Raw genomic sequence first — 13,375 nt, 5'->3', positions numbered from 1 at the left:
TAGAAAATGAGATGCTAATTCACAGTCTGGCTTCGGTAGTTTGGTGTGGTGTTTTTTTTTTTTTTTCCTTCAGTCCTCTAAAACTGAAATTAAGGGATGCTTTCCACTGATTTTAAGAGAAACAAAGATTACACTGCTTTATGTTTTGGACTGACCTTCTGCAAGCTGAGCCTGCACATAGACAGAACCACTGCAGGCTTGTGAAGGTCTTAAATAGGGCTTATCTGAATGGTCATCAGGACCCTACTGCCCACCACCCAAGGACGTCTATCAGATCATACCAGGCTCTGCCATACAGCCTTCCAGTCCTTAAAGGCTAATTTCCTAGTTGCAATCCTATATCGATGCATTCCTCTTTCTTAAATCGGAAAGATTATCAGTGAACAGTAGGGTTTCATTATTTACGTAAAATAAAAATATTTTTAAAAGCTTGATTTCTAGTAAAGCATGTAATTGTGCTTCAATGTTATTTTTACTGTCCATAAAATAAACAAATACTTAATTAACTTCGATAGCTTTGTGAGATCTAAAGTATAAAACAAATATTTTCATAGTTACTTCCCTATATATTTCAGCAGTTTGTTACTACTATGACTGTGTTCCTGAAGGGATAATTACAGCTACTGTATTTATAAAAATACAAAACATTTCCCTATAGTATTAAAAAAATACCTGTATTATTGTATTAGTTGGCATAAAAATGTATACAATATTTAAAGCAAACCGAGTTCCACTATCATTACTTATTGAAGAAAACTACAGTCTAAAGATTTTGATTTTGTTTTCAGATGTCCATTTTCTTCTGGATCAAGAAGACTGCAGGTGTTGCGATATTAATAGAGCTGACATAAATAGAAAGTAACTGACTAAATTAAAGACATGATTCATACCAGAGAGAGAAATCTCCCCAGATAGCACTTGTATAGTATTTTTTAAGCACTTCTGATGTTAAACTAAATGTAGGTACACTGTGTTTGCAGTTAAAGACACAGATTTTTTTTTTTTTTTTTTATGAAAACATTTGGGATTTATGAAGGGAAGAAAATCACTAGGATATGTTTTCTAGATTAGTAGTGTGACACAACAAAAAAGTGACCTCTCTGTGGTCCTTCCCAGTTAACCGCGTGGTTGCCATCGTGCTGTAATTTTAGCTGATTACACATTAGTTCATTTAGCTTTGTTTCCTCTTCCCCACTGTGCCATACTATTAAACTAATGCAAGGGGCCTGGTATCCCTCTGTGCACAGAGCTGGTATTGTCATCGGGTAATAAGGATACATCCAGTCAAACAGCATGGTGTAGCTGGTCTTTGTGTTTAGTGCAAAGGCAATCCCTCGAAGATCCCTTGCCAGCCCGATCAACATACGCTGTCAGTGGGAAAGAGACACAGTAATTGATTTTCACGTTAGCGCAGAGCAGATGGAGTAATAATCAGCCAATAATGACCGCATATCTGATTTTGATTCATTAGTTTAAATGTCTCGCTCACATTTTTTTTTTTTAATAATAAACACAAAGATTCTTTTAACAAACAAGATTTCCATAAGTTTTAGAGTGAGAACACTAGCAAAATGCTTAGGAAATGCTTTTGATTATTCGATATGCTATCCTAATGAACAATGCAAATTAAAACTTAATATATGAATACTGTGTATTAAAGTTTAAAAGTGCTTCCTGAATTAATACATTTAAAGTAACAGTAATGATAAAATGTTAATTTAAGCTTGTAATATTTTGAATGAGGTATAAGACTGATACTCATAACAAGCTACAATTAAGGTTGCACTGAGATTCTCATTGTACTGTTATTTTAACACATTTTTTTTAAAAAACTAATTTGCCAAGTTAGCTTTCCTCAAAAAGCAACTTTTTTGCTTACAGAAGACCGTGCAAATCTGTACCTGTATTAACATTAGTTCTGAGCTGAATTTTTTTTCCCTTTAATGACTGAAGTGTGGCTTCAGAATCCTTCCAGCACAAATGCAGACAACATTTTATGCATAGATAATTAGCCCCTACTAAAGGGATGTTTTCAGGATAATTAATAGACATCAATAAGAAACACTAGTGAATTAAAAATATTTTAGCAACATAAACAAACTTTTCAATTTACTTAGACATAAATATTCTTTTTTGATAATTAAGTAGTCTTAATAAATTTTATCCATGTGTTGCAGGTGGGGTTTGTACTTTTTTATTTTTTGTTCATAATAAAAGACCAAAATACTGCAGAGCCTGGTAAAAAAAAAATAGAAACATGGCAAAAAACCCAGTAAGGAGTTCTCTCCTTAAAATCAGAGTTTGTAATAATGTACCACTTGGTGCTAACACTGTAAAATTTATGGTGTTGAGAAATACAAAAGGTAAGATTCACATATTAATTTTAATTGATCACATAAAGAGCATATTATGGCTGATGCCTTGTTAAACTGCTAAATGTAATCTTACACAAGGGCTAATTTCTACTTTTCATACACAGGCCCATTAGTCCACCTGACTTGGATGGCAGGCACATAGATTTACCCAAGGATAAATGGAGTTCTCTACAAAACACTGGTGAGGTTGCTAGGAGTATTTTAATATTTGCAGTTCCTTTCTGCTGTGCGTTGAAATGGCCTGAACTTGCAAGACGCTCAGCAGTCTCAACTCTCATTAACTTTAATGGGACTCTGAAGTCACTAGAGAGGAAGTGTTCAATACTGAGAAGATGCAAATCTAAATTTGTATCTTTATATTCATCTGTATTTTCATACATTGTGCGCTGTTTTGTCCACGCAGAAAATAACTGTTTAGCAGACATGGTTTCCAGAAGGTAAAGAATTAAAAGAACTCGGCAGCATCACTCGATACTGCTTTCTGAAGGGATACAGAGATGCAACAATCTACACAAGGACGTGGAAATCGCCCAGATTGATTTGGTTCCTTTGCCCATTGTAGCCACAAAAAAGGAGACAAGCAAGACTGCACAAAGGAAAGACTGGAGCGGGGAAGAAGGGGAGCTACAGCCCCTGGCAAGACATGAACTTGCCTTTGTTTGAGGCGGCGGTCGGAGAGAAAGAGCTCACCATCCTACTGTGGTCTCTAGAACATGGATTAGAGAAAGACAACCAGCCAAACCCATATTCCTCTAACATGCTTATTCTGTCTTTATAAAAACAACCAGTTGTAAAAACACACTCTTTTGCAAATATATTTAAGAAACAGCTTGGTTGTGAGACTTTAAAAACTATTAATAAAAGTAGATGTGTGACTTTCTTTAAACCGTGGTCCCAGATTTCTGTGAACCTACACAAACATCAGGCAATTTCAGGCACCATTTGACTTTGAATTCTAAAGAAAGGAGAACAATACTACATAAACTACATTTCTTGGTTTTCTATACTTTAAATTCAGGTATTGTTATTAAAAAGCCCCTATCATTAACCACACTATTCTTAATAAATGACCTCAATCTACAATGCACCATAATATTCTTGTCCTTGTAAAATCCCACCAAACTCAGTGGTTTAGATATTATCCACTGAAACTCAACTTTATAAAATAACACTGCCTACAGTTGGCAATGTCCGAACATCCTGTGTAACAGCCTACAGAACCCTGAGATAAATTCTAATCCATTTAAGTCACTGGTAAAAATACCTTTAAACTCTAATAGGAGTAAAAATCACCCTAGATTCCATGCTTGCTTAAGTCACATTTAGTAAGAAACCCCCCCAAACCCTAAAATCCCAAGACAATCTAGTTTTAGTCCATTATGAGTTTTCAAATAGCACTTATGTGCATAAAATATATCAATGACAAACAACACTATACACGTATACATCTATTTTTTGTCTGTCATCCTGCAGGATTTGAAGTGCCTTGCAAACTTAACAGAGGAATTTGAAGAATACGTGAAGCTACTGCTTCATTCACAGCTGAACACCAGCCATTTCTGGGGCAAAGGGACAGTTAATAACACCGCCAGCAACTGCAAAAGGAGGAAGATGAGAAGTGAAGAACAGTAAATACAAGAAACGTAGCAAGAGGAGCCTGGCAGTAGTATGTGGGTTTATACATTGCTCTTCTCGCTAATGAAACAATTTTGTTCGGATTTCGGTTTCGAAATATTCTTCCCTGAATGTCAGTGATAGGTTTACTTAAGATTAATTAAAACAAAGCAATTTTTAAAATAAATTCAAGTATTTTGTTTCAAAGTCCCAAAGGAGATTTTTCAGTGGATTTTTCCAAGGAAAGGAGCTGAAGATTTAAATATTCACAGACAAAACCCTATGACTTGCCAACATGTGCCAAGTGCCTGACTAACGCAATTTAAAAACAGACGAGACTACTCACGCCACCCACCCCTGAAACGGGGCTCGTAATGGAAAGTCTGACAGACCCTTAACTATAGTGGCACTACTGGGTGCAGCTATAATATTACCCTCATAATTCTACTATATAATAACAACAAAGGAAAAAAAAGGTGAAGGGTCATTGCGCTTTGTCTTTAGAATTAAGATGGCTGTCTTCATCCTTACAGCATACTCTTAATTCTGGAGACACGTCTTAATAACCTCTAAATAGTTCCAACAAAAGAGCCGTGTCAGAGGAATGAGCAGGCCCCAAGGTGTTTCAACTGGAGTGTTTTCATCTGCCTTTATTGCTCTATCCCTCTCCAGAATTAAGGCAATAACCTGTGATAAATTATTCAGGAACTGCTACAGGGATCAAAGCAAAATCATTCTGTTAAAGTGCTGTTTGCAACATTTGGCACTTAGTGTGAAAACTTTTAATGTGTGCAAGCTGAAAATCAAGGATTTTAAATAATTTAACAGCGTGGAGTTTCTACAAACCGGCTAAAGATAGCATGTTGCTATTTAACTGCGTTTTCCTCAGATCCTTTTCTTCACGCGTTTCTAGCAAATCTGGTGATGTCACAACTATAAACAAAGTACTGCTGAGATTCCCGCTACCCAGTCGATATATTACTTAACTGGATTGTCAAGAGAAACCCTGAAATTCTTAGGAGAAAATTAGCCACTGTTTTAACACTGGACATTTTTCCTATTAATAGCAAAATGTGAAGGAGGATGTAGCAAATAAAAAAAAAGAAAGAAGAAAAAAGGAATGTAAAGCACATAATTACTTAAGCCATCTTCAATTATATTTGATCTCCCTGGAAAAGAAACCTAAACATATGTTTTGTATGCAGATTTAATGATTACAAATGTATTTTAAAAAGAAAGAGCTCCCTTGTTGTGACTGTTTTTCAATGGTGTATTTCAGAATTATTAAAAAGCTAAAAAAAAAAACCCCTAGCCAGTTACAAAGTCCTAGTAAAAACCACAAATTAAATGAATTTGGCAGTCCTGGACCATTTTCATAGTGATATTTTAACAGTGTCATCTCCCTGTGGATTGGAATACTAAGCATTTTATTGAAGAACTGAACTGTTTTTGTTTTCAGTACTTGCAAAATGAAGTACCTGAAAGCACTTTTGCATGTATTATTTATTCATCATGATAGAAAAATAGCTTTAACCTAATAAATTACGATTAAGAGGATTTAGAGCAAAAGTTTATGATAAAGCAACAGATTTAGTTCTTTATCAGTAGCTTAAAGCACCAAGTTTTCTTTATACAAATTAGACAGATGGTGCTTACAGTAGAATTTACTAAAGGTCTGTCACAACAAATGCAGCCAAGCTGCATATTTAATCACTGCAGAACCTTGTCTACCTGCAGCTGCCAACTGCTAATCCAATTTCCCTGATAAATGTGGCAAGAGACACGATCAGCAATAAAGAGCATCTAACTCCATTTTCCTGCAGGGCGTCTTTTGATGAACATTTAGGACGGAAGCACGGAGTGCACTGTGTGGCCCTGGCTCGTGGCAGCTGCATGCATTTTGAAGACACAGTTCTCAGGTTACTCACTTAATTCTGCCACTATCATTATGTTGCTATTGATCTCGGTAGCTCTTGTCTACACAGCATTACTCTAGATGAAGCTGAATCAGGCAGTTATCATGCATCAAACTTGCTCAAAAGCCTGGAGATTTCCCCTTAATTACTTGTGATTTTATTTGCAAATACCGTTAAAGTGTAATCAAGCAGTCACTTTCCAGGGTCGTTAAGAACTTGCTAGTTTAGGAATATATCACTGGCACTCCACTAAAATTTCTCTACTAAGATGGTTTCAAGCAAACCAGGCAAAACTATCTTAATAAACTGAATCCTCACATGAGATAAATACAGTTTTCTACAGAAAGGGCAATGCTATCAAATGACCTCTCTGTTCTAATTTTTAGGATTTATAACTTCAAAATATGAGAGATGAATCCAAGATAGACGAACTGTGTCCATTTAATAAATGAAAAGTTATTAAAATCAAATACATAAAGCAACAACAAATGAGGAAACTAGAATTAAGTAATCGTTGAAATAACCTTAAGTACTACTTTTAAAAAAAATATTAGCTTAATTCAAGTGATTATTGTGAACTGTGCATCTTCTGGTAATGCCAGAGATGTACTGCGCGCAAATTATTTACAGAATATTTCTAGCATATCTGTTTATTTTCTTATGAAAGGAAGTGGATAAATATGATGATGTAGTATTTCAGTTTCCATCATATTTTAAAATATCAAATTAAAAATTACTGCTAGGGTTTCTTCAAAACTACCCTGTGTAGCTGAAACGAGCACTCCAGTGTGCATTGTTAACTATTTATGCAGCGACAGTAGAAGGGGATCTCTTTAACACAAAAGTGTTCTAATATATTATCATTCCTGATGATGCAGCTTTTTCTAGCAAGTCTTTTTCTTCCCTAAAATATACTGTTGTTTTGACACAAACAGCTTGCTACACTTAAGGATTTTACTAATAAAACATAATGTTGTGTTAGATATTATGACTGTTGCCACAGCTGAACTGACTTGTCAAATCAATCCTAATATGGCTCCCACAGGCACATAAAAACCTTATTTAGCTATCAGTTATCCTAATCACTTTGTTCACTTTAAGGGTGCAATACTTCAAGACCAGTTCCTATTTATACATATATGCCCAGCCATTTAATAAAGTCTTGATTTATATAATAAATTCTTGTTTGAAAAAATACTTTAAAGCAGCAGTGTTTTATCAAGTGTGTTACAACACGTCTCCTCATACCCCCAAATAAATATGTTAATATACACAAACAGGATACTTGCATGGCAAAGGGGAATATTACATATGAAAAAGATAAGCTATCACTGAATACAAATTTGTCCCTTTGATTATAAATGGGGATCAAATGAGGTCACTTGATCTGCAAAGCACTGAAAAATCCCAAGGCCTTTATAAAATCTTTGTACAAAGTTTATTTAGGATAGTCATTCATAGCCTTTGTATCTCTACTCTCTACATTCCCAATTATATAGATGTATACAGGTATAAATATAAGTATACAGGTTTATACACACCAAGAGAGACAGGCAGAAGAGATGACAAGCTTGTTGCTAAATGCTTGCCCCACTATTAGTTTTTCCCATCCCTAATTTCTTTCCGTATACTTGAAATACACCTACCTTTGCTTCTCCTTGTTCAAAACCGCTGTCGAATATTTGAGTCACACTTTCAAAGGAAACAGCGAGGGGACGCATGAAATTCTCAAACTCATCCTCATCTTCACCTACATGCAAAGAAACCAAACCAAACCAGCAAAAGCATCACATCATATTCACGCTGTTGTTGGGAAGGGTCAGTCTCTTAGGCTTTTATAAAAAAATCTCACTGACATCATGGGAACTTTCATATGACCTACAGGAACAAACACCTGAGGTGTGAACAGATTTTTACTGAGCTATAAACAAAGACGACAAATTGTTGATTGCAAACAACTTGTATCTGAGACTGGCATGTCTCAGTATTTCACATCTTCCTCTCTTTTATATTTCTGTTTTCTCTGTTAATCTGACAGCATTTGTTCAGTACCCTGGAAGAATATTCACGTAAGAAAGTCAAGACTCAACAGTTACAAAATGTTAAATTTAAAACTGCAACAATAAATTAGATCCTTCCTTTCACATGTGTACTTTGCAGTATGATGTTAAAATCACAATCTTTTACGACCGTGCTATTTTTACTGCCTCCTACCTATTTATAGAATGAAGCTGCCATGAAAATAAATCTGGACTGTTTTGGGGTTATTCATGTGACACTATTGCCTCATTTGTTTCAGAAGGTGTGAATTTAGAGTAAAAGAAACAAGAAGTTGTGGGTAGGGAAAAAAGAGATTGTCTCTGTTAGACAGCTGAAAGACAACCTGGAAGTCTAGATTGGTTTTGTTTTGTCATGACACTGAACAAGTAGCTATAAACAACTTTTTTAGAAATGGCGATTTGCATGAGGACTGGTACTCATGCTACTTATCTTTAGGCCTTAATGAGGGCAGCTTGCCTCTTGCACACAGATTCCCCTCGAGAGTAATTCAGAGTAGGAATTTAATTTATGTTCTTTAAAGAGCTCTTTGCTATAGGGCTTCTCTCTCTTCTCTCCTCATTGGCAAAGTCTGGCAAACTAAGTTGCAACTGAAGTTAGGAGGAGTCTTTTATATGTCAAATTGGTTGTGCAAAGTTAGTGTAAGCTTTACAGTCTAGTTTCTACACTTCATATACCCATCTGTAAAATGGGCCTAATTCCAGCCTCTTATCTCCAGCAATACTACAAAGACCAAACCTCTCACCCCAGTACAACAGTAAGAATGACAGAAAAGGCCAAGAAGAAAAAAGGCCAGGAAGAAAAAAATAGTCCCAACAGAAAGCAAAGTTTGGACTAACACAGAAATCCAGATGACAACAGAGCGAAAAAAAAAAACAAACCACAACAAAATACTCAGTAGCTTCTCATTAAGCTGAATCTGAACTTCTTATCTTCTGAACTGAAAGAGGCAAATATCCTCTGAGAGAAATAATTGTGATCCTGCAATTAAAACTGCCTCATAGCAATGTAAATATTTACGATGGAGAGGTAAAGAAAGTTAGAGGCAATCCCAATTATGGCATCTCCTCAGTTCTGAATACTTGGCTTTGTGACCTGAACCGCTTCCCTTTAATACAGGGCTTTCATACCCAGTTTTCCAGGTTTTTTTTTAAAAGCAAAGGAAATACTTTCAATAACTTCCTGCTACTGCACTGGTCAGACACAGTTACAGAGCCTTTAAATCGCAATCTATGCTCAAGAACTTCCTTAAACTAGCAAAGTAACTGACCAAGTCCACGACTTGCACCTGCAGCAGAACCGAAGAGGCTGAGACGCTTCGTGCTAGATTTCAAACCTACTGCTGGCAGCAACAGAAACTGGTGGACTTTGGGGAAATCCAGTCCTGTCCATCTTTGCCCGTCTCCTCTGCCATCCTCTCTCTGCTCCTTTCAACCAGAGTCAGTCTTTTTATTTGTCATTTCTGGACCCTTGTGTCCTCTTCCGATTACTCACAGTAACCCCAGACTATTCATGCAGCTTTTTGTTTCTGTCTCCCTCCTTTGACAACTCCAGCTCTTCAGGCAGTTCCAAACCAGTATTAGTTTCTGTGCTCCCAACCTCTCTGCTCGACCAGCATCACCTTCCTCTTACCCTCCTACGACCTAAACTACTTCTATATGCATTGAATATCCTGGTGCTTTTCTCCTTTTAATTGCTTATCAGGTTTTCCTCAGAGCAAAAAAATTAATAAAGACCAATCATTTAGAAAGAGTCCCATGCTGGTATTGTCCCATGCCAGCGTACAGACTAACAGGAGTCACTTGGATACTGCTCTATGTAGGACTGGGGCTCAATTGCCCTTTATAGAGTCCTCAGGAGAAACCTGAATTACCACAACATTGCAAAAGTACTACTGCCTCTCATCTAGAGTGCTGCACATCGTTAGAAGACATCTCCACAAAGATACTATGTACACAGCCAAATTCAAGATGAACCCTTCCTGAAGGCAGAATCTCAAGCATACTTGTTAAAAAGCTGAGAAGACCAAAGAACTACCAGAATGTCCAGTGTTGATTGGGACCAACACTTCAATGACAAACTGGCTCGTTCTGGAAATGGGGTAAGGGGAAATCTTATGTGCTATTTCTATTTTAAATTTCAGTGTAGGCAGTCAAGAAAGAATATACAGTTAGGATCCTACATAGTATTGCCCTATCAATCACATAATTTGTAACTTTTAGAAAAGCAACACAAATTACTACCTATACGTTTCTTTTGCATTCCTGTACAAGCCACATTCACATCCCATGAACAGTACAATATTAATAAGAAAGAAACTATCCTAAACAAACCTACCATGATAAATTGTTCATGTTCTATAATTCAAACTACGCATACACATCCTTATTATGTCCTCTGAAAGAAAAGAGATGCCTCACTTGTAAGTTATAGGAGATCTGTGTGTGGCTTACAGCAATAGTGTTTTAAAGCTGCTTTACTTGGAGAGGTTTGGCACTGACCATGACTGCATATACCTGTACGTACAGGACACAGACAAATCATGCTGAATAGCTCCTGAAGGTATTTTCTACAGCTTACAGCTACTCCTTTTGGTAATGCAGAAGAAAAAGTGATTAAAATCTATTAATCCTAGTAAAAACTTTTACGTAAACGTAACTTTACTGGTGTTCTTCTATTAGTTTTGGTTACTATATACTTCACACAAATATTCAGCTTACTTTAGAGATCTTGGACTACGAATCTTGGACAAAATGATGCAATTCTAAATGCCAAAAGAATTATTAAAAACACAAGCTGGGGCACATAAGGAATTCAAAGTCTAATTATATTCATATGAAGTTTAAGTAATTCAACAGAAACCAAAGTGCATTTTGAAGCAAATACCGATTAATATATTATTGTTCTTTCCTACAACTAAATTTTGCCAGTCACTCCAACAGCACATTGTTTAAAATGTAAATATGCTGAATTTGCTGTATTCAACTAATCTTCAAAAATATTTCTACATCAAACAATTACTTAAAACAAGCCCCCCCCCCATAAAAATTCATCTTAATTTTGCTTCCATATAAATTGCTTATCATTCATATAAAAGGATTTTATATAAAGCTCTTCTTTTAATTTGAAAAAAACTCAAAGACAATTGTTACAGAATCAATCAGGTTGGAAGAGATCTCTGGGATCATCGAGTCCAACCGTTGCCCTGACACCACCATGTCAACTAGACCATGGCACTAAGTGCCATGTCCAGTCTTTTCTTAAACCCCTCCAGAGATGGTGACTCCACCACCTCCCTGGGCAGCCCCTTCCAATGTCTAATGACCCTTTCTGAGAAGAAATGCTTCCTAATGTCCAACCTGAACCTCCCCTGGCGAAGCTTGAGGCTGTGTCCTCTTGTCCTATCGCTGGTTGCCTGGGAGAAGAGGCCGACTCCTACGCGCTACAACCTCCCTTCAGGTAGTTGTAGACTGCAATAAGGTCACCTCGGAGCCTCCTCTTCTCCAGGCTAAACAACCCCAGCTCCCTCAGCCGTTCCTCGTAGGTCAGACCCTCCAGACCCTTCACCAGCTTGGTCGCCCTCCTCCGGACTCGCTCCAACACCTCAACATCTTTCTTGAAGTGCGGGGCCCAGAACTGGACACAGTACTCAAGGTGCGGCCTCACCAGTGCCGAGTACAGAGGGATGATCACTTCCCTAGACCGGCTGGCTGCACTATTCCTAATAGAGGCCAGGATGCCATTGGCCTTCTTGGCCACCCGGGCACACTGCTGGCTCATGTTTAGCCAGCTGTCCATCAGCACCCCCAGGTCTCTTTCCGCTGGGCCGCTCTCTAACCACTCTTCCCCCAGCCTGTAGCACCGCACGGACAATGCTTTCTTGTCTAAAAATGCCAGTTTGCACAGTTTGAAAATATCTTTTGATGCACCAGGTAAGAATACTGCCATTTAATGCTTGCATAAACACATAGAAAGGACAGTTTGTGTTCATCTTTTTAAATTTGGATCCTAAAACGCAACTTATACTTGTGTCTCTAGATGTGCTCTTCTATCAGTTTAAACCCAAACAAACTTATTCCAGTAGGAACACAAAGGACAATAGCCAAACGACTGATGTATGCTTTTTCGAGATACTCCTAATCATTTCAGACCTTGTAAGCTGTTAATCCAGAGGAATCACAATGACCTCGATCAGCTTGTAGCCAGTTATAAGTCATGTGCCTGCATTCTGTCTGACATCTATTTATACAACTTCACTTTGAGATGTAATTTTTAACACCTGTGATCTTGTTTTTACCAAATCTTTTTCTTTGCCCCTGTAGGAAGAGTTACTGAAGCTGCATGTATAACCCATTTTATATTAGAAAATCGACCTGTTGCTTATGTTATACGACACTGAGCCAGTACTGAAAGCCAGTTTAACTGTAAGCAAACCCAGGTCCAGCTCACAGTTGCCGTTCTTTAAGAAATAGCTGATAAATATGGTTCGGTCTTGCCTCGAAGTTAACTGTTTTCAGCACCATTCAGCAGTAGACTGTACAGGCACCCGTTATCAGCAAGAAGTGTAACAACTGCTCTTGGCTTATGACTGTCTGTGTCTACTTAAGTCCTTGTAGGAGGGTTGGAAATGAGTACACAAAACACTTGCCGCCTTATTTTTTGAAGGGCCTCATCACCAGTCCCCCTCAGAACACCTCCTGGTGTTCTTACAGGCACCCATCCTCACGAAAGCAGTCTGTAAGGCTGACCCTCAGCAGACATAAGCCCACAACTCTGAAGGGGGCCTCTGATCAGAACAGAGGCCATTTGAGACGTGCTGCATTCTTCACCATCAGCTGCTTTAACAGACAATTTGTTTCAGTGTTCATTTTGACAAGCCCAGCCTTCCCTGTTTAGACAACGGAGAGCTAATCATGCAGACAGAGTTCTGCATTTTAGTCTGGTGGCCAAGGGCAGTGCCTGGATTCAAAGTGACCGAGTCCTTTATCACATCTAGCTATTAGAGCATGCACTGGGTTTTACACATGCCTAACCTCCCTAATTTCCAAAGGACGACTCAAAAGGTAACCCCAAGTGCACGTTTAAGTATTTCTGGCTGAACTGCAGAACTCTTGTCAGTGTTTTTATTAAAACTCAGATGGTCTTGTGTATTGGAACTTGCATGAAGAAGTGAAATTAAAAAACCCTTCTACTAAAAGCTGGAAGGTTCTGGCATAATCGGTATGTCACCTGGGAACTCAAAGTACTTACTCAAGCACTTAATGGTGTAAATCCTCATGCTTAATACAAAAAGTGCTTCTGTGCAAAAAATAACTCATCTTGCTTATTTCTCCAACAGAAGGCAACAAACAAATAAGGTGTTATTGCTTAACGCCATAAATCTCAAAAGTTGATAGGCAGTGATTTAAATAC

The 13,375-nt window shown here is 37.6% G+C and overlaps 1 protein-coding gene across 1 annotated transcript in view; it reads right to left on the bottom strand.

The window, feature by feature from the left end:
- The window catches only part of RANBP17 (RAN binding protein 17), a 163,258-nt gene that overhangs the window by 49,728 nt on the left and 100,155 nt on the right, over nucleotides 1–13,375 (bottom strand). The window contains exons 19-20 of the mRNA XM_068417218.1: nucleotides 7,552–7,655; nucleotides 1,279–1,367 (exon numbers count right to left, since the gene is read on the bottom strand). Coding sequence (XP_068273319.1) covers nucleotides 1,279–1,367; nucleotides 7,552–7,655 — 193 coding nt within the window. The remainder of the gene's footprint in view (nucleotides 1–1,278; nucleotides 1,368–7,551; nucleotides 7,656–13,375) is intronic.

The sequence above is a fragment of the Nyctibius grandis genome, chromosome 22 (assembly GCF_013368605.1).
Source record: "Nyctibius grandis isolate bNycGra1 chromosome 22, bNycGra1.pri, whole genome shotgun sequence".
Taxonomy (NCBI): domain Eukaryota; kingdom Metazoa; phylum Chordata; class Aves; order Nyctibiiformes; family Nyctibiidae; genus Nyctibius; species Nyctibius grandis.
This window is presented reverse-complemented; position numbering and strand designations above follow the sequence as displayed.